A 20,038-nucleotide genomic window follows, 5' to 3' on the forward strand; every position below is an offset into this window, starting at 1 on the left:
AAAGTAAGCATCATGGTGACGCTCAGACGTAGGCGGGCACGCGTGCAGGCTCGTCGAAGAAACAGCGTTGAGACAATAATATGAATTTAAACATCTTATGTGTTGCACCTCTGTAAAGATAAATATTTTTTTTTCTTTAAGCTTTTGTATGATAGTTAGAGCCTGCGACCATATCTGCAAACAGTACTAACGATAGTTACGGAGTAGCCGGCTTTATGCGAACAGGCGGCTAGGCCTCGCCTGGCCCGCAGTGTCTCGGTTCAGCATGCATCCCTCCTGGGGCGCTTACGGAGGTGGACACCAGCCTCCTCCACACTTCGGCCCGCGGCCTCATCAGTTTAGGGGACCTCAGCCTCCAGCAGCAGCAGGAGAAGGATTTGGAGGATATGGCGCCCCGTCTCTTACAGCGTCGTCTAATTTCTCTAGTTTACAAGAACAGCATTTGCAACAAATGCAGCAGTTGCAGCAGCTCCACCTGAAGCAGCTGCAGTCGGTGCTGCATCACTCCGGCAACACAGCCACCGCCAGCAGCAGCAGCAGCGGGCCTCCGTACTGGCACACCGCTCCCCCCGCCAGTTTTCAAGACCCATCCACTCTAAGAGGTCCCACTGGCCCCCCTCAGCCTCAGCCTCCGCCTCCAGAAGCGAAACCTCCAGCTCCCGAGCCTCCTTCATCCCCGTCGCCTGCAGTGAAGAGCCCCGCTCCAGCACCAAAGGTTAGCGATGCCAGTGCGTCGGTGGCGGATGAAAAGCCCGACTTTTCGTCGATGTCTCTGCAGGCAAGCTTCTGTGGCATGCTTTAATATTAATCTCATATTGTTTCGATAATACAGGCACTTTATACAGCATATTACATTTCCAGCTCGTGTAGATTACCATAGTACATTGATTACCATATTAATAAATTAATTGTATAAAAGTCGTTAATTTCTAAAATTAATGTCATGTTCTGCGGTGTGGTATATCATACACCATTTTTTAATAGCATTTTTTTTAATCATACAGGAAAAAAAAATCAAACAAAAATTGTTCATACCCTTGGTAAATATTAGAGATGCAACAATACAATTTGTTCAGAACCGATCCAATCCGATACCAAAAATTGAGTATCGGCCAATTCCGATCCGATACCAGCACACAGTTGTTGTTTTTTTGTTTGTTTGTTTTTTTTAAAAATCAAAATAGAATTTCTGTACTTCTGTGGGTTGACGTGATCATCACTCTTGTGTGTGTTAAACACTATTTGCTAAATCTAGACAACTGAAAAAAAATAATCTATGACAAAAAAATACTACTATAAACTAGGATAGTGGATAATTCAGCAGCAAAAGTTATTCTAGAAAAATCATGGGTGCACAATAATTTTATAAAAACATTAAAACTAAATATTTAGTGAAACAACATGATTTAGTTGGATACAAATAAAAGTTTTATTTTTGTTCTCAGTGACCCTTTTTTTGTTGTTGATTTTGATGTTTTTTTGTGGATCATTGTCCTGTTGCAAGAACCAACCATGGCCTATTATAAGATTTCAAGAATGTACAGTCAGTTTAAATTTTTTTATCCATTGGTATTTTATAGAATCCTTATCATATCTATCTGAACAAGATATCCAGGATCTCCAGCAGAAAAATAGGCCCACAACATTAAAGATCCAGCAGTATATTTCATTGTACACACAGCGTACTTTTTTATCCCTGTGTGCACCAAACCCATCTTGAGTGTTTGCTGCTAAAATCTATTTGGTATTTTTATTTTAGCTTCATCTGACCACTAAACCCAGTCCAGTTAAAAGTTTCAGTCATGTCTAGCAAATAAATATGCTGGAGTTTCTTTTTGGATGAGAGCGTTTTTTTTTTTTTTTTTCTTGAAACCCTCCCAAACTTCTTGCTTGACAAACGTTATCCTATGGTGCTGTGTGTTATTGAAATAGTTTGACAGTTTCCCAAAGTCCAAAAAGTTTTCAAAAATGAAAATTTGCTGAAAATTTTGTCACCCTATTGGCCATAAAAGTTGTAAATGAGTTTTTGTTCACCAGAAGACATTTAACTTGCTCATTAATGGATCCTCTGCAGTGAATGGGTGCCGTAAGAGTCCAAACAGCTGATAAAAACATCACAATTATCCAAACCAATAACTTTTTCATTAACACTTTATTAAATTTAAACAGTTGTTTTTGGCTAAAATGTGAGCAATTGTTTCAAGTTAAACTTCTTAATAGTGACAGATTTGTTTGGTAAAACCTGCAGTTGGTTTGCACATTAATTGATGGATTGGAGTGGTGTGGATTACTTGTGGAATATTGTGATGTTTTTATCAGCTGTTTGGACTCTCATTCTGACGGCACCCATTCACTGCAAAGGATCCACTGGTGAGAAAGTGATGTAATGCTAAATCTGTTCTGATGACGAAACAAACTCATCTACATCCTAGATGGCCTGAGAGTAAATTTTCAGCAAAGTTTTATTTTTGGTTAAATATTTTCTTTAAGTACATATTAACTTTAAATTCACACCAAGGACTATGGTTAGTCAAATGTTACATTTGTATTTATTGTGTACAGGAGCAGCAGGAATATTGGTATCAGCAGCATCGTCAAAATTTGCAAAAGCTGAAAAACGAGAAGGCGAAGCAAAATCAAAGTTCATCTATTGGAAACAATGCTCCTGCTCCACCACCTCCAATTGAACCCCCAAAGAGCACCCCTCCTCCCCCACCTCCCAAAGAGGAACCCCCTCCTCCCCCACCACCAGACGAGTCAAAAGTAATTTTTTCTGAGTAAAATATCGTGTTTTGATCATGCATTGTGTGTATATATTTATTTAACCTGTTCTGTGTCTTCAAAAATGTGGTACTGTATCAATTGATCACTTGTATTTAATTGATTACTGATATTCACCACAGCCCAGTGGCATCGCTGATACAGGAGACCCAGCTGAAGCAGCACGTCTTCAACAGCTGCAGGCGGCAGCTGCCCATTGGCAGCATGTGCAGCATCAAAGGGCCAGCATTCAGTACCAGGCACTGATGCAAGAGCATGCTCAACTACAGCAGGTCCTGCAACAGTACCAACAGCTTATTCAACAGCCAGCTCATCTCCAGGTACAATTTCTTGTCTTATATTGTTAGCTCTGAAAATATTAGAGCAGAGCAGAATTTCTAAGATATCTAGAGCAGAAACATAAGAAAAATGTAACAAAGTAACAATATAATTTTATTATGATTGTTTAATTATATCCACCAGACAATGCCCTTGGAGATGCAATTGCAGCACTATGAAATGCAGCAACAGCGATTTGCTCCCTTGTACCAAGAGTGGGACAGGCACTTTAATTTGTGGTTAGAACAGTTTCAGACATACCCACACAAAGACCAGCTACATGATTACGAAGCCCAGTGGAGACAATGGCAAGAGCAAATGAATTCAACTTCAGCGCATCTGCAAGAGAGAGTCACAACTCTAAGAGCTATGCAGCATCAGTATGGTACAGCTTCTTCGTATGGGGGCATGATGGGACCATATGGGCAAAATCGACTCCCTGGACCAGATGGAAACATGCATTTAGCCAGCCCAGGGCTTCCATCTATGCCTCCACCAGTTAACAGGGATGCCATGCCAGGACCTTCACCACAGGCCCCGCCACCTTCTGGGCCGGTTATTCCACAGGGGCCATCACCTGTACAACGTTTCTCATCTTCTAGTTCAGATTCTGTCCCTGAAACAGGTAAAACTGCTGGACCACCTGGACCAGGGGTTCGTCCTCCTGGGCCTCCAGGACCTCCTGGGCCTCGTGGGCCTACAGGACCTCCTGGGCCTCATGGACCTCCTGGGCCTCATGGAAGATTTGATGGCCCAAGGTAATGCATATAGAACAAGGATTGCACACATTATTAGCACATTTTTCTGGAGCTGGGTTACTGATTTGTTTTTTATTTTATTTTTCAGGTTTGAAGGTCCCAGAGGCCCTCGGTTTGAACAGCCACCCCAGCACCGGTTTAGTGCACCACCTAGATTTGACACTGGTCAGCGATTTAACCGACCTCCCAGAGGTATTCCTCCTTACCCTGGGGCTCCAGCAAGACCTGAGAACCCCCCTAGGCAGAATGCACCTACACGATTTGAAAGACCCCCTGTACCTCCTCAACAACCAGGGTATGGAGGGCAATCCAGTCCTGTCCCTAGCGTTCAAACAAAGCAACAATCAGCAAAACCCGATGCACCACCAGTTGCTCCATCTCAAATGGGCCCAGAAAAAAACAAAAATACCCTAGATCAAAATAACAAAAAAGATGGTGCTTCAACTGGTCCGTCACTGACAGATGACATCTTGGACTCAGCAGATGGATTTTTTATTCAGAGTGGACCCATTCCCCAAACTCAGGATAATACATCTGACAATACCATAGCTGATACTGCAAAGCAGGATAAGTTAAAAGAAGATGCTTCTAAACCAGTCTTACCTACAGAAAGTCCAAACACCACCAACAAAAACTCTCAGAAGTCTAGCTCACAACCTTCTAAAACCAACAATGTTACTAATGGGCCACCACAACAAGCAAAGCCTCCTCAAAATGATAAGTTTAAACCTGATACTCCTAAGGAGGCTCCTAGGGGGCCACATGTGATGAATCAGACAGGCCCACCACAGGTAACCACAGGAAGGGGAAGGGGCCAAGGGCCATTGCCTCTCAGAGGCAGGGGCCGTGCACGTGGTCGAGGACAGTACGGAGGACCAATGGCTGATCCCAGCTGTCAGAGAGAGATTATGCCAGAGGATCCCTATGACCATCAGCAACCAGATGCCATAACACACGGAGAGGACCAGGATTCGGCTTGGAGAGACTCCTCTTTAGAAGGTCCTGGAGAAATGGATGACCAGGAAGCACCCCATGAGATGTGGCATCCAGAGGAGGAACATTTCCCAGAAGAGTACTATGAAAAACCTATAGAGAGAAGACCTCCAGTGGGTCACAGGGAGCACCCAGAGAGCACTCATCCAGATGAACACTGGGAAGAAGAACCACAGGAATACTGGGAGGAAGAAGATCCATACTGGACAGAGAGAAGACCTCCAATGCATGTTAGACCTCCTTTTCCTCAAGGTGCCCCCAGAAGACCCCCATTCCATCCTCGATTTATGCTTCATGGTCCAAGACGCCCCCCTCCTCCTGGTCTCCCACATGGACCTCCTCACATGGGACCACGTGGGGTAATGGGCCCACGGTTCAGACGTGGTATAGGCCCATGGGGACCACCACCCCGCCATGACATGATGGAGCGAGACATTAGACGGCCACCACCTCCTCATGAAATCTTGGCAAGGGAACCAGCTGGACCCCTTGGATATGAAGAAGAAATGGACAGAGAACCTGGATGGACTCATCCTCGTGGGAGGGGGCTGAGACGTCCTCCTTTACCTCCCCATGAAATGGACAGAGAGATTCAAAGACCTCCGATGAGGCCCACACTGCCAAGGGGGAGGTGGCATGGCCAACCACCTCATGAAGAAGGAAATTATGAAGAGGAATACCCTTATGAAGCAGAGGATGATGCGTACAGAAGGCCAACCCATGAATATCATGAAGATTATGAACAAGACGATGAGTATTATGGTTCTCGTGAGGAATGGGGCAGGGAGCAGCCTGACAGAGACTATCCACCGCGTCGTCCCCCAGAGCACATTAGAGAGGATCACTGGTTGGAGGAAAGAGAAAGGTCATTCCCATATGATGATGAGAATCGGTATAGAGAGGAACGGAGAGGACCACCTTATGCTGATGATCTACCTTTTCAAGAACGTGATCGGGAGCCTCCTTATCACTCTCATTCTGATTGGGAAAGGATCCCTCCTCCACCCCCACCAGAGAGAGCTTACGCTCATCCAGTCAATGAAATGGAGCCCCATTATGAACACAATCCAGAGCCGCTAGCTGGCCTGCCTGCATCTCAAGCCCTTGATCCTCCACTTGAGCAGTCATCACCTAGTGATACTAAAACCGTACTTGCTCTTTCTCAAAGGCAGCATGAGATCATTCTCAAAGCTGCCCAGGAGCTGAAAATGATAAGGTAGAAACAATTGCCAGCAGTATGTCCTTATTTAAAAAAACTTTTATGTCATACAGTCCAACTAGCTGATATGTCATAAGTTAAAATATTAACTTGGGCAACGTGTTTGCTCATAGAGAACTCCAGGAAAGCAAGATGGTTTTGGGAGAAGCATCAAACCCAGAGTCAGCTGGGTTACCTCCAGAACTTCCCCCTGGAATTCTTGGGTTGGAAATTCCACCTGAGGTTAAAAGTGCCCTGCAGGTATGCCAACCTTGAGTTTCAAATGGCACTCTTTGATTCAGAAACTAATTTCCAGTATTGCAATAGTATTGCTTGACCATTTTGTTTTTCTTAAAGGCTACCAATTTATTGTCAGAAACCGGACAGACTAGTCAACCTTTGGAAGCTGGTTTGCCCCCTTCAAATCAGTCTGCAGGCTTCCTTCATTCTTCTTCAGCACCTGCTCCTACAGCCACATTCATTGCTAAAACAGTGGACTATGGGCATGGCCGAGGTCAGTATATGTTCTACCTGTGGTAACTGATGTGATTTTAAATATGGACAAACAACATTTTTTTTTGTTCATCAGATGTTGGTACCACAGTGGAAAGGATTTCTTATGGAGAGAGGATTGTTTTGAGGCCTACTCCACCGCCATCTGAGCGACTTTATGAGAAAGGTTGGTTCTGTTCTTTTAATTTGAAAGAACACTGTTTTGGTTTATTTTAATTCATATCTGTGTTGAACTGCTTGATTAGAACTGCTTGGCCACAGAGACCCGTACTATGACAGAAGAAGTGACCCATATGGTGGTGCCAGAGATTATGACAGGGACTGGGAGAGAGATCCATACAGAGAGAAGCCATCTCTGGATTATGAGAGAGACCGATATGAAAGGGACCGTTACCTGCGAGAAGAACGGTAGGGTACTTCCTACATCCTTCACAGTTGCATATGTTGTGAGTTTTATGTATATTATGCCAATATTTGTTCATTTAATGTTAAACATTTCATTACCTACATCAAAATGACTGTGAAGCACACCAAGTTGGACTGGAAGAAAGTGTGGAAATATATATTTGGAAGGTTGTTTTGATGATTTATTTTTTTTGTATATATGGTTTAGACCACCACTTGGGCCTCGTCCAGTACACAGAGACAGAGAAAGAGATCATCCAAGCCGCTCAAGCAGGGATCGTGAGGTTTATAACCGACCAAGCTATGACAGGTCTTCATATGAAAGGAATCTTGAGCATTATGACCATGGATCCTCAAGCTATGGTAGTAAGTGAAATTTAAAAGATTGCATCTGTCCATGTTTAATGATAAGGCATCTGTAAGAAATCCATTGGTGATCTCATTATGGCTTAATCCAGTGGTTCCCAACCACGTTCCTGGAGGCCCCCCAACACTGCACATTTTGCATCTCTCCTTTGTCTGAGACACCCAATTCAGGTCTTGGAGACTCTACTAATGAGATGATAATCTGAATCAGAAGTGTTTGATTAAGGAGACATGGAAAACATGCATCTAAATGGGTATGTGCACAGTTTGCACACATCAACATCGCTTAATCAAATGATCTCTGTTGGTTTGAACAACATGGCCAACTCAGTAGCAACATTGGCTTAGCTAACATTGTGACTTTGGGTTGAGAATATTCGTTTGTCCAACGAAAGGCTAGTGGAATAGAAATTGCACACCTCTAAAGATCCTGTTACACAAGCCATTTCAAATGTGAAGGCAGTTTACCATAAATAACTGAGTAATTGCTAAGCTTGAAAAGTTGAGGTTGAGTTGTAAGGTGCCTGTATCTCGTACCCAGGTGATCGGAGGAGTTATCCAGATGAGCGCCCTCCACCACCCACATCACTGCCCCCTTCTGCTCCTGTTGCTCCCCCTCGTGTGGAGAAGAAACCAGAGACAAAGAATGCTGAGGACATCCTCAAACCCCCAGGTCGAATGACTCGGCCTGACAGGGTATACCACAGTTTTCTTCTCCTTCAGAATCTTCTTCTAAATCATCTTCTGAATTCCATGCTCAGTTGTCTTTCTTTTCAGATTGTGGTCATCATGCGTGGATTACCTGGAAGCGGCAAAAGTCATGTCGCAAAACTTATTAGGGTAATATTTTTTGTTTTGTCTCCATATTTGCTGCTAAGCTTAACTTTGATGTGGTTTTATTTTTTCTCAAACATAGTTTGTAAATGCACTTGGCCTGTTGGCCTCAGCTGGTCCTGATGGTGAACTTGATATATGCTCTTGTAGAAACACACCTCAGTCTTGAGGGTGGATGAGGGAGTTGCTTTAATGTCTTGAAATGTTATTAAAGGGGACATCGGATGCCCATTTTCCACAAGTTGGTATGAATCTTTAGGGTCTTTATTAAATGTCTGCAAAATACTTTAAAGTTCCTAAATGTTCCTGTAAAACAACACACTTTTTACTTTGTCAGAAACATTTAGTGCATGTGTCTTTAAATGATAATGAGCTACTGCTCACCCCACCCCTCTCTCGGAAACCAAACTCATCCACTGCGTCCTCAGTGGCTTTCACATTGGAAGAAAATGAAGACTCTTATGTTCACCTTTATATCCAACTGCACTGCTTACGAGACATTGTTTGTCTGCTCGAGCACAGAGAAAATGGAAAACAGCGTGCAACTGGCTGAGGCTGGGGCCTGAGCAATATGACATCATATTTTGAGCCATATGAGATATTTTGAGCCAAAGAGACTTCATATAACAAAAAAAGGCATAAAATAAGACTTTTGCTAATGTAAGGTTTTCTGGTTTCTTTTTTTTCATCCATTCACCGGTTCATCCATTAAGTAAACTTGTCTTTGTTGATATAGGATAAAGAAGTTGAATGTGGTGGTGCGCCACCTAGAGTTCTCGGTCTGGATGACTATTTCATGACTGAAGTGGAAAAAGTTGAGAAGGACCCTGATACCGGGAAGCGTGTCAAGAACAAGGTTTTGAATTAATCTGTTCGTCATTCCTTTCTAATGAAAAATCAACTCAGTTCCCCCAACTGATCATGCAAATCTTTCTGACCATCTTCATCAGGTTCTTGAATATGAATATGAGCCAGAGATGGAAGATACGTATCGAAGCAGCATGTTGAAGACGTTCAAGAAAACACTGGATGATGGATTTTTTCCCTTCATAATCCTGGATGCCATTAATGATAAAGTGAAGTACTTTGACCAATTCTGGAGTGCTGCTAAGACTAAAGGGTTTGAGGTGAGCTTCACTGGTGTTTAATGTAAATTTAAGTTGCTAGGAATGAATGGAAAGGCTAGTTGTATCTGTAGTGCAGTTTTATACTTTTTAACCCTGTCTCACTGTGCTATAACTTTGTTTTTTTTGTTGTTGTTTTTTTTATTCTCAGGTGTACTTGGCTGAAATCACTACTGATCACCAAACATGTGCAAAGAGAAACATACATTCACGAACACTAAAGGATATTACAAAGGTAATTTCTTTAACTTGAAAACTGCCGTTTCATCAGAATTTTGTGACGACAGCTGTTCATAAGCCTGGCTAATAATGTGTTGCACGCAGCTGGCCAGTGGCTGGGAAGCTGCACCGCCTCATATGGTACGACTAGATATCAGGTCTCTACTGCAGGACGCGGCGATTGAAGATGTAAGTGTCTTGATCACACCTGTTGGTTTGTTTATTAAAGAAATATATATATATTTTTCTTTATGCTTTCCTTCTCATAGTAACTCAAACTGCTTTTGTGATAGGTGGAGATGGAAGACTTCAACCCATCTGAAGAAGAACCAAAAGCTGAAGTGAAACAGGAAGATGACGACGAGACGGATCTGGTAGGACCTCTCTTTTCATGCATGCTTCTTTTATACAATAATGGAAACTGTGATTTTGTAGTTGCTTTAAACGTGATGCAGTTTTGCAACAAACAAGGTAAGAATCCCTTACCATGCATCAACTTTACAGGATACTCTTTCCCAATCCAAGTTGACACAGATGAGATAAAGAATATTCTTGAGGCATGGGATCTCTTGGGATATTTGGCATAATTGCAATCCATATTCTTAATATGGATTATTAAATGCTTTTACAAGCGAATATATTGGCAACAGCAAACATAACGTTATCTCACTAATGGCATTGAGGTTCTTATTGCATCCATAATGGAGAAGCTCTCATTTATCTCTCTAAGCATTTATCCTTTCAAATGTTCATATTTACTATTGGTTTATGGAACCACACCATTTTAGCTAATTAAAATTGAATTATTTTACTCCCAATACTGTATATTGAGATTAAGAAGAAGAATTGGCAATGACTTTTAAGGTCGCAGGCAGAACCGATCTCTTGAGTTTGTACATTTAGTAAAATTGAAGCTAAGCTTTAATAATTGCAAAATACAAGCTGAAATATTTGTCAAATATATTGCTCTTTAGGATTATAGTTACAGTTTAAGGGGGTCGCACACCGGACGAGAATCACAGTGCAGCGCCGTGTCCAGGACAACTCGCAGGTATCGCACACTGGATGGGTCGTGTTCAGTTCGAGACGGCAGTCAGTTAATCTAATCTCCAAACAGGCATATGTTCATTTCAAGAACGAACATAGTAGCGCCGGTGTGCATACACTCATTGAAAACAGTGTGCTCGAATATAAAGACGTGGCACAGCGCTGCACTTCTCATCCGGTGTGCAACCCCCTTTAGGGTTAGGGTCATTTAGACCGCTTTTGCTTGCTGGCTTACAGGTGGATGCAAGAATGTCCCTTGACATAGCCATTCTGTCTGCATCTCATTTTATTTAGCCAATTATTAAACAGCCTTAATATTAGTATGATATTCACACATAAACACACCAATACTGTATGTCTTGCTTGATGTTGGTCGAATTCCTAATACAGACTTTGTATTGTCGGACTTGAATTTGAATGCAAGGCTTCCTGAAAAGTTCTCTGCACAAGTATTTTCTTTGTGGCTTATATTAAAACAGCTCTCACAATAGAGCCATTAATTCAGTAAAGCTACTTATGGAATTAAACTTTTTGGTTGATGTGTGAAGATCTTAACCAAATAATCATCTTGCAAGAAAAAAAACCTGTCTAGTGTTTATAAAAGCCGTCAGAATTTCAATCAGAAATCAATCAGAATTATCAAAGGCTATTTTTTTGTTATCATTGCTATCTTAACATAAGATGAATGAGTTGGAATTACAGTCAGATTGTATAGTAACACATTTTTAGTAACAGTGCAATGCAGTAGATATAGATGGAATATTGTAAGAAAGCGAGAAACTCTTACATGATGCATCAACTTGAACTTTAACAGAATGAAGGTTAGTCTTGGCATTAAAAATGGTACATTTCGGGGGGTTAAAGAACAATTGAAGTGAATGGTGGCCAAATTGTGAAAATTAAGCCTTTCTAACTGTTTTAGTAGTGAGCATGACTCACGGCACGTAAGTTTATGTGAATTTACATTTGTTTAGAAAAGGTACATGCAAACTTAAGCATTTTGACAATGTATCCCTTTGCACATAGTAATTTTCAAGACAAATAATTCTGTCCATAATGTTTGCACATCCAGCTTTGTGAACCTTTTTGTTTTTTAAGGCTTGCTAAAATTAAGCTGACAAGACTTTGTAAACTAGCCTTTTTTTATGCACTGTGAAGTGGAAAGGGTGAGGATTTCAGAATATGGCTAACAGTGACGTCTGAATGAAGCCTGATTCAAAATGCAAGATTTTCAATTACCATTACTTTTTCCATAATTTATTTTCATAATTTATGATTTTTGTTCGATTTTAAGTTAGGGTATTTCAGTGCTATTTTCAGTACTCCTTACTTATTAGAGAAACGTGCATTATATATTTTAAATATTTATAGATTTTAATGAACACCTTGTATGTTAGAGACTAATTAAGATGAAGCACTAAGTGAAGTGACGTGGTCAAGTATGGTAAACCATACTTGGAATTTGTGCTCTGCATTGAAAGGGTTAGTTCACCCAAAAAATAAAAATTTGTCCATGTTTTACTCCGCTTCAAAGCATCCTAGGTGTATGTAACTTTCATCTTTCAGACGAATCCAATCTGAGTTATATTAAAAATTGTCCTTGCTCTTCCAAGCCTTTCAATGGGGGTAAGTGGTTGTTTGTTGTCAACAGTTCAGGAGACGTGAAATAGTGCGCGCATCTGTAATAAAACGTCCCTCACATGGCTCCGGGGTGTGAATAAAGGCCCACTGTAGCGAATCCATGCATTTTGTAAGATAAATATTCAGTTTTCAAATGTAATAAACACTTTTTTTTTTTTTGCCACAAAGTCACATACACCTAGTCAGATGCTTAGAGGGTGAGTAAAGCATGGATGAATTTTCATTTTTGTGAGAACTAACCCTTTAACCCATCCAGGTACCCAGAGGTGTGGGCAACCATTTTTGCTGTGCAAGGTTCGGTGCCTTGCTCAAGGGTGGAAGAGTGTGCTGTATATTCACTACCACCACCTACAATCCCTGCTGGTACTGAAAATCAAACCCACAGCCTTTGGGTTACAAGTTTGACTCTCTAACCATTAGGCCACGGCTGCCCCACTAGAACTCTAACATCCTGGCTGTTCAGTTCAATGTCTCATAACATTAATTCAAATCTTTAAAAAACATGCAGCGTTTGTTAGCATTTCTTTCTTTTATTGAATGATTTGAATTCTATGTTTATGGTACTGAGGCAACTATGACCTGGTGTAAACTATGATGTAATTATGATCTTATGACCCCTCATACAATCATTACTTGATAAATTGTTTTGAGTGTTCATACTCTTATCAAGGAGTGTATATTTATGGCTTCAAACGGTCATAATTGGTTGGAAGTTGCAACAACTTTTTTAAAAAGTATTTATTTGTATAATTATGTATTTTTATAGTGATATAAATAGTGTATATTAGGGATGTCCCGATCATGATTTTTGTGCCCCTGATCCGCATCATGAATTTTTTTATTAATGCTCAAGAGCAGTATACAAACAGTAATAGAAACATTAACAAATAAAAATGGTAATTTTGACATAACGCATGTCTTAAAACGCATGCGCCGTAACTTGGTTAATGCTTTACTGCGCATACGTGTCTTACTTGCATTACTAGCGTGTTTAATAGAGCCCGACCGATATGAGCCTGTTGCCGATGTATCGGCGAATATGCCGCCGATATGAACTTTTTTTTTTACAGAACACATAATGCAGATAAAATGCTTGAAATTGTGTAATTACTTGGTTTGTCCAGCAGAGCGTGCTCCATTGTTTGCTACTGGTGACCTGGATGAAACACTTTAAAGTCTATGGAAAACCATTGAAACTTTGAACGGCCATATCTCCGTAACGGCGTGGCGAATCCGCACCAAATATTTGGGGATCCCTTCAGCCCAAGGTACCCTCTCGAACATGAATCGAGTGTACATCTAGAGGCTCTCTTTCGAATGAGACCACCCTCGCGTCGATAGTCCCCAGGGTTCAGGAGTTACGGGTGGTTAAATTTGCGGTCCGGCGCCAACCGATCTCGTGATCCCAGGGGGCTACTGACATGCGGAGGGTGGCGTTCGAGAGGGCACCGGTGCTGAAGGGATTCCCCGATTTTGGTGGAGATCCGCCGGCACGTTCACGAGATAGTGACACCAGTCAACACTTTCACTTCAGTAAGGAGGTCTCTTGTTCAGGCAGCATTCAAGCATTGTCTTATTCGACCACAAGTCCCCTGCGTAGTGGACTTCACATGAAATTCCGCCATGATTCCAGTTCCAAGGAACGTTGTACACGTTACATTCAAAGGACATTAGAGTGTGTGAGACGTGAATTTATATGGTATTTATTTACAGAGGTATATTATGTTACGCTTATCTAGTAAGTTTTGTCTGTGTTTTAAGACAGCTCAAATCCATGAATGAATGTTCCAAAGTGACAACAGAATAAAGTTGAATGGAGTTTTATTGAATTAAAGTTGAATAAACTTCAGCTTTACTGTTCAGAGCACTGATGTCAGACTCATTTAGGATAATAATGTTTTTTGTTAAATTGTTAAATGCCCTGCCTCCATTACATATCTCTGTCACGTCATTATAAGTGTTTGATCACCACATTTGAGTGATCATTGCAAAAAAATGTTTATGTATATATTTTTTATGTATATAATGTATTCTATATATAGTACGAGTCAAATGTTTGGACACACGAATGGGAAAGTGTCCAAACTTTTGACTGGGACTGTACTGTAATATACAAAAAGAATATCGGCTGATATATATTTTTATATATATCTGCCTGTTTTGCTCCCTAATATCGGTATTGGCCCCAAAAAACCCATATCGGTCGTGCTCTAGTGTTTATTAATTTTTATACATATATTTTAATACTTGAGCTTACATGATTTTGATCATTTTCAAATATCTCATTAGAGGTACAATTATATAATTATAAAGAATTGGAGAGTATTCTGATCTCTATGCTTTGTGTAGAGAGGTTACCGTGGAAACAGCTCAATTTCTGCTGTTCCATAAGCGCCACCTGCTGTCAGACAGTGGAGTTATGCTTTTATTCAGTCTGTCTGCCGTTTTTATTCATACCCATGCAAAAATTGGACCCAATGTTTGTTGTAATTCTTAACCGGTATGAAAAACAAACTACTGTGCATTCTTAAAATCTCAACACTTAAGTGAATAAGGTAGCCTATGTAGAATTATTTATGGAGCAGATCAAATGCCTATAATGTATCATTTTGATGCATCCTTTTCTTAAAAAAAAATATTTAAAGGCTGAAATGTGAGGTCTATCATACTTTACTATGAAACTTCGCATCATTGTTTTTATTTATTTTGCATTACATTTGTGCATGCTTCTGTATTGTTTCTTTGGCAATTAAAAAAGTGCTGACAGCAGAATCAAAGAGTATACAACATGTATGATATACGTATATAACAATACACATTACACAAAGAGATTGATGGTAGGGCAGTAGCACAGATATTCACAGTACACACATCATGTGTTTAGTCTGCATTGACTGTATAGTACAGTATCTTTTGCAGTTCAGCAGTCTGATAGCTTGAGGGAAGAAGCGGTCCTGCAACACAAAGTGTCTACAATGGGCACATGAGTGTCAGTACTGGACCATGAAGCAATGGCAGAAGTTTGCTTGGTCTGATGAATCACAGGACCCTGCTCCTGCCATCTCCAACATACTGTTAAGGAGTATGGCATCTGAGACTGCTCCTTGTGTTCTTTGTTGAAGACACTCCACTTTATGTCCCCTGATTTAGACAAAAAAAGAACAAACAATGTTAAAAATAAGGTTTGAAGGCGTTTACATAGTACACAGTTTTAAAGCAAACTCAGAAACAATGTAATGGATTATCTCTTGCTTGTTGTAAGAAATGCTTCTTTAAACAGTGCCCGACATTGGAAATTTCATACAAGGAAAAGCATTATTTGCTTTGTCTGAAAGGTACCTAAAGCCCCTTTCACACTGCACGTCGGACCCGGTAAATTGCCGGAACATTGCCGGGTCGACTTCTGTGTGAAAGCAAACACGTCCCGGGATTGATTCCGGGATTGAACCCAGGTCGGGGACCTAGTAACATTGCCGGGTTCAGTCCCGGAAGGTGCGCTGTGTGAACAAAAGCCAGAACTAATGCCGTGTCATAGTGATGACGCGCGACTCTTTTCCCAGGTGTTTTGAAGGCAGATCAACATTCGCGACGAAAAAATATGTGCAAACTGTAACGAAGCAGAGATCAGTTAGTTCCTCTCTTTCCACACTGAAGCTGAGATCGTTCACCAGCTTAAGTGAAAGTTAACGTGTCTAGCGTTTTCGACTCTTACATTACACGTCACACCCTGATATCACGTGTCTTTACGGGACCTTTACGGGTTGTGTCTGAACGCGCGCACATATTCCGGGTAATCACTGGCAGTGTGAAAGTGCAAAATCTAGCGACCCAGGTACAAATGCCAGGACACATTACCCGTGTATTTGCCGGAATCGCAGTATGAAAGGGGCTTAAGAGACTTATTTTATGAAAAATGTAAAAATAATAAATAATAAGTTGTGACCTGGTAAAAGAAATGTTTGATGTAGAATATGAACAGAAAAGGTGTGAAAGAAAATATCAAAGACAATCATACATACTGTATACTGCAACAAAGTATTGCTCAGTTCATGTTAGTTAATGCATCAACTAATATTGTAAACTGAAGGGTGCGTTAAAGAAATTTGGCAGCCTCTGCCATGGTAGGGCCTCTGTTTACAGTATCATATGACATGCGTTCTCTCGCGCTCTCTCTCTTTCTCTCTTTCACACACACACACACTTTGTGAACATTGTGGTTGCCATGTGAGATAAATCGCTTACATTTAGTTCTTTATAATAGTTATTCATTAGTTATTTACTGGCTCGGGACATCCCTAGTGTATATATTAGTTCTAAATCTAGCTGAAGTCAGACATTTTTCTTCTAGACTTAGCTCAAGTCTTTGTGGGAAAGTGTTTTTGACCAAAGCAAGCTATGATCTCTGTACTTTTGTGGCATAAATTGTAATTAAAACATAATAAACATTTTATATAATTCTTACAATACAATTGCAATACAATAGAAAATATAATTCAAAAAAAACAAAACACAGGAGTTTAGTTCATGTAATACCACAAACACTTAATCCCAAAAAATACTTAATACCAAATCCAAAAAGGGGGGAAAAAATGTGGACCACGACTTTATACCAAAGTTCTGTGTAATTTTCATGGTTTTTGTGAAAACAGCCAGTATCATAATGCTAATCCCTTTTATTTTAATTAAACGATGCAAATTTACATTTGAGTTAGTTATCCATTTTCAGTTAAGTGAGTTTTAATGATTTGTACTTTATATCTAAAACTGTAATTGAATGTAAATTCACAGTTTAAAAGAGCTTCCTTTTAGGTCAGTGTTTCTCAATCCAAAAATCTAGTGTTGGCTTAATTTCATTAGGGCAGGATTGAGAAATACTCCTAAAGGCTGCATAAAATAATAATTTGATATTTAAAAATGGACTCTTGTCGCATTTCCTGTGTGTTGTGCTGTTGGCTTTTTGTCTGATCCCATAGTTACTGAACTGCAAAAATGTGTCTTGCCCTTGTGATTTATAATAATGCATAAAGCAGTCATTTTTTAGGAATTTGGTTCATATACACTTCATAGTGAATTTAAATATGCATGCAATTCTGTATTCAATAGACATTTTCTGATCCTGAGTAAGGACTGTTCATCAGTTGCTGAGAGCTCGTTGTTGCCTTTGTGACTTATTAATGATCTCTTTTTCAAGCTTATTCTCTCATCATCCAAATCATCATCATTGCTCCCCAGCCCCTATTCTGTCCCTGTCCTCCTTCTGTCACGCTGTCTGTCCCCTCTCTCTCTCTCATCACCTGAGGATTAACCACTGGAGTGTCTCTCTGTAATATAGGGATACCTTCCGAAAAGCAAATGGGAGATGGACACTTCAGAGGCAAAGCTTGGTGGGTACACAAAATATTCATAGCAATGTTTTCACTGTATGCAGTTGTTGTCTTTAATATATGGTTATGTATGGTTGTTGTTGTTAATATAATTGTTTTTAATATTTGGTGTCGTCTTATAGAGGTAATCTTTTTCAATACTTTATCCTGGGTTGATTAATCCTTCATAATTCGATTTCAAGATTTCACATTGTAAATTTTAAATCAGGCCTAATTTCTTTTTGCATATTACTGAGGTCAGTAACAACAATTGGACATAAAGTATGTGAACTCTTTTAATAACTGCTTGTCCATCTGTGAGAATCGTGTCATCATGTAGGTCTGCTTTAAATCATCTGGAGCTATTTGACATTTTCATTTTGCTCCCAGACAGTTCAAGGACATAGCTCACCCAAAGAATAAAGATTTGGATAAGTTTCTTCATTGGAACCGAATTTGGAATGGGTGCCATCAGAATGAGAGTCCAAACAGCATCACAATAATCCACAAGCAATCCTTACGACTCCTTACGTTTTTAATTAAACCATTGCTTCCAGCTAAAATACGAGTACTCTATCCTTATTGCTTTTACCAGTAAACAAAAAAACAAAAAAAAAAAACAATGTTGTCTCTTAGACTTTGTAAAGAAACACTGGACACACATGCGTTTAAGTTCTTGCGGATGCCTGTAGACTGAACATGTATTACAAATACTAATTTGCATTTTTGTAGTTTGCACGGCGACAATAATGGTATCGTTTTCAAAAACTTGCACTTTGAAACTCATTTTCAAACATTTGTTTTCATGCCCCCAAAATGCTGTTGTCTTGTAAATGAACAGCCAAAATGCATAAAGTTTTCCATTTTTAGTGTCTAAATGACACTATTATTGTGATGCTTATATCAGCTGTTTGGACTTAGATTCTGATGGTAGAGGATCCATTGGTGAGCAAGTGAGTTTGTGAGCACTTGAAAGTTTGTACAAATGTGCAAAGTGTATATATGTTTAATGGGTTCTAGCTGGGTTAAAAACAGCTAACCCAGCACAGTGTGAAAAGCCTTGGAAACCCTGCATACTATATACATATGTCTTTGGACGGTTATTGATCATAACAGAATAGCTTTGATGGTACTATTATGTGATTTACTAGGTTTTAGTTGCATTGACACAAATAAGTGTTTATCAGATGTAGAATTGGTGATGACTTTAGATGCTGCTTTGTCCTTGTAGACAAGCTGGATGGTCTGGCGGGTGGAGGCAAGAGAAAACGAGAAACTGATGTGTCTGGCATGGAAGACTTCCTTCAGCTGCCCGATGACTATGCCAGTCGCATGTCTGAACCTGGCAAAAAGAGGGTAATGTGCTGCACATATTTTATATATTAGCTTTCAGTCGCAGTTTGTAGTCACCTGCTGTTCAGTTCTTATTTTGAATGTTCTTGAGAATTGCAGATTGAAACTCCTCTTTTGAAAAGGATTGAATAGTTGGTCTGTATTTTTTTGTTGTTGTTGTTGCTGAAAAAGACTCATTAGTTGGTGATCTGATTTGAATTTTCTTTTCTTGCTCAGTTTAGTGAGGGTCATGATTTAAACCAACATTTTGCACTCATTAAACTTGCTGATCCTCCAGGTGCGCTGGGCTGATCTCGAAGAGAAGAAGGACGCCGACAGAAAGCGCGCGATTGGTTTTGTAGTCGGTCAGACAGACTGGGAGAAAATCACGGATGAGAGCGGCCAGCTTGCTCAGAGAGCTCTCAACCGCACCAAGTATTTTTAGGAGATTTTGTAATGACATTTATACAGCATTTATGGTAAGTTTCTAATCATTCAGATCTTTTGATTAGCCAACTGATAGTCGTTGCGGATGCAGATAGAAAGCCAGAGACATGAGTTTTGATTCCTGTTTTGCTTTTAGAATATGTTTTCTATAAGCTTACCCATTTACATCTAAAATGGTTTAAGTTTAAAAATGTTTTGGGGATAGATTCCAACAAAATTTATTTCTGAAGGAAAAAAATTTAGATTGTCTGGGCCCTTATTCAGTAACTGTGTTCTTAGTAGTAAATGTGATCCACTGTCATTATACAAACACATTTTTAAAATTCTCTCTTCATGTCTTTTTAACTAGCTGTCGTCTTTTTCCAGGTCACCAGTTCATTTCTGAAGTGTCTTGCCTGATGAAGAAAGAGCAACATCTCTTCAGAAACTGGCGCTTAGTTGTTGGTCAATCCCGCAGAACACGTGATGGCCTTTGTGTAATATCTGGTGTAATGTAAATCCTTGTTTTGTTTTATCTACAATCTTATTTTAATAGCGTAAGCATTATGTGTGGTTTTGTAGCAGTGGTGCATTTGATTGTAGGTGTTACCTTTTCTTTATTTTTATTCCATAGATCTAATGTAATTGGCCCTAAAAAAAAATCTTGTAGTTCACACATGTACACACAAAATAAAGCTTACAAAACAGTCTCATAAAGAA

The 20,038-nt window shown here is 40.0% G+C and overlaps 1 protein-coding gene across 2 annotated transcripts; it reads left to right on the forward strand.

Moving 5' to 3' along the window:
- On the forward strand, positions 1-20,038 carry ylpm1 (YLP motif containing 1). 2 transcript variants are annotated; one of them, XM_042777461.1, is made up of 21 exons: positions 1-778; positions 2,563-2,763; positions 2,904-3,101; positions 3,244-3,857; positions 3,946-6,066; positions 6,183-6,309; positions 6,406-6,562; positions 6,638-6,727; positions 6,807-6,969; positions 7,175-7,332; positions 7,874-8,028; positions 8,110-8,172; positions 8,903-9,022; positions 9,117-9,293; positions 9,442-9,525; positions 9,615-9,698; positions 9,803-9,883; positions 17,530-17,581; positions 18,792-18,916; positions 19,191-19,371; positions 19,706-20,038. In XM_042777461.1, the coding sequence occupies exons 1-20, from the start codon at positions 266-268 to the stop codon at positions 19,335-19,337; spliced, it is 5,430 nt and encodes a 1,809-aa protein (XP_042633395.1). In that variant the 5' UTR covers positions 1-265; the 3' UTR covers positions 19,338-19,371; positions 19,706-20,038. The 2 variants fall into 2 exon arrangements, with proteins under 2 accessions (XP_042633395.1, XP_042633396.1); XM_042777462.1 differs by lacking the exon at positions 19,706-20,038 and having other exon boundaries at positions 1-715; positions 19,191-19,699.

Source organism: Cyprinus carpio, chromosome A20 (genome assembly GCF_018340385.1).
Source record: "Cyprinus carpio isolate SPL01 chromosome A20, ASM1834038v1, whole genome shotgun sequence".
In the NCBI taxonomy this organism is placed as follows: domain Eukaryota; kingdom Metazoa; phylum Chordata; class Actinopteri; order Cypriniformes; family Cyprinidae; genus Cyprinus; species Cyprinus carpio.

Coding starts and splice junctions, on each gene's coding strand:
- ylpm1 (XM_042777461.1), top strand. CDS start 266: ATGCATCCCTCCTGGGGCGCTTACGGAGGTGGACACCAGCCTCCTCCA. Junction 6,310..6,405: donor AGGTTAAAAGTGCCCTGCAG/GTATGCCAACCT, acceptor TTTTTCTTAAAG/GCTACCAATTTATTGTCAGA. Junction 6,728..6,806: donor TGAGCGACTTTATGAGAAAG/GTTGGTTCTGTT, acceptor CTGCTTGATTAG/AACTGCTTGGCCACAGAGAC.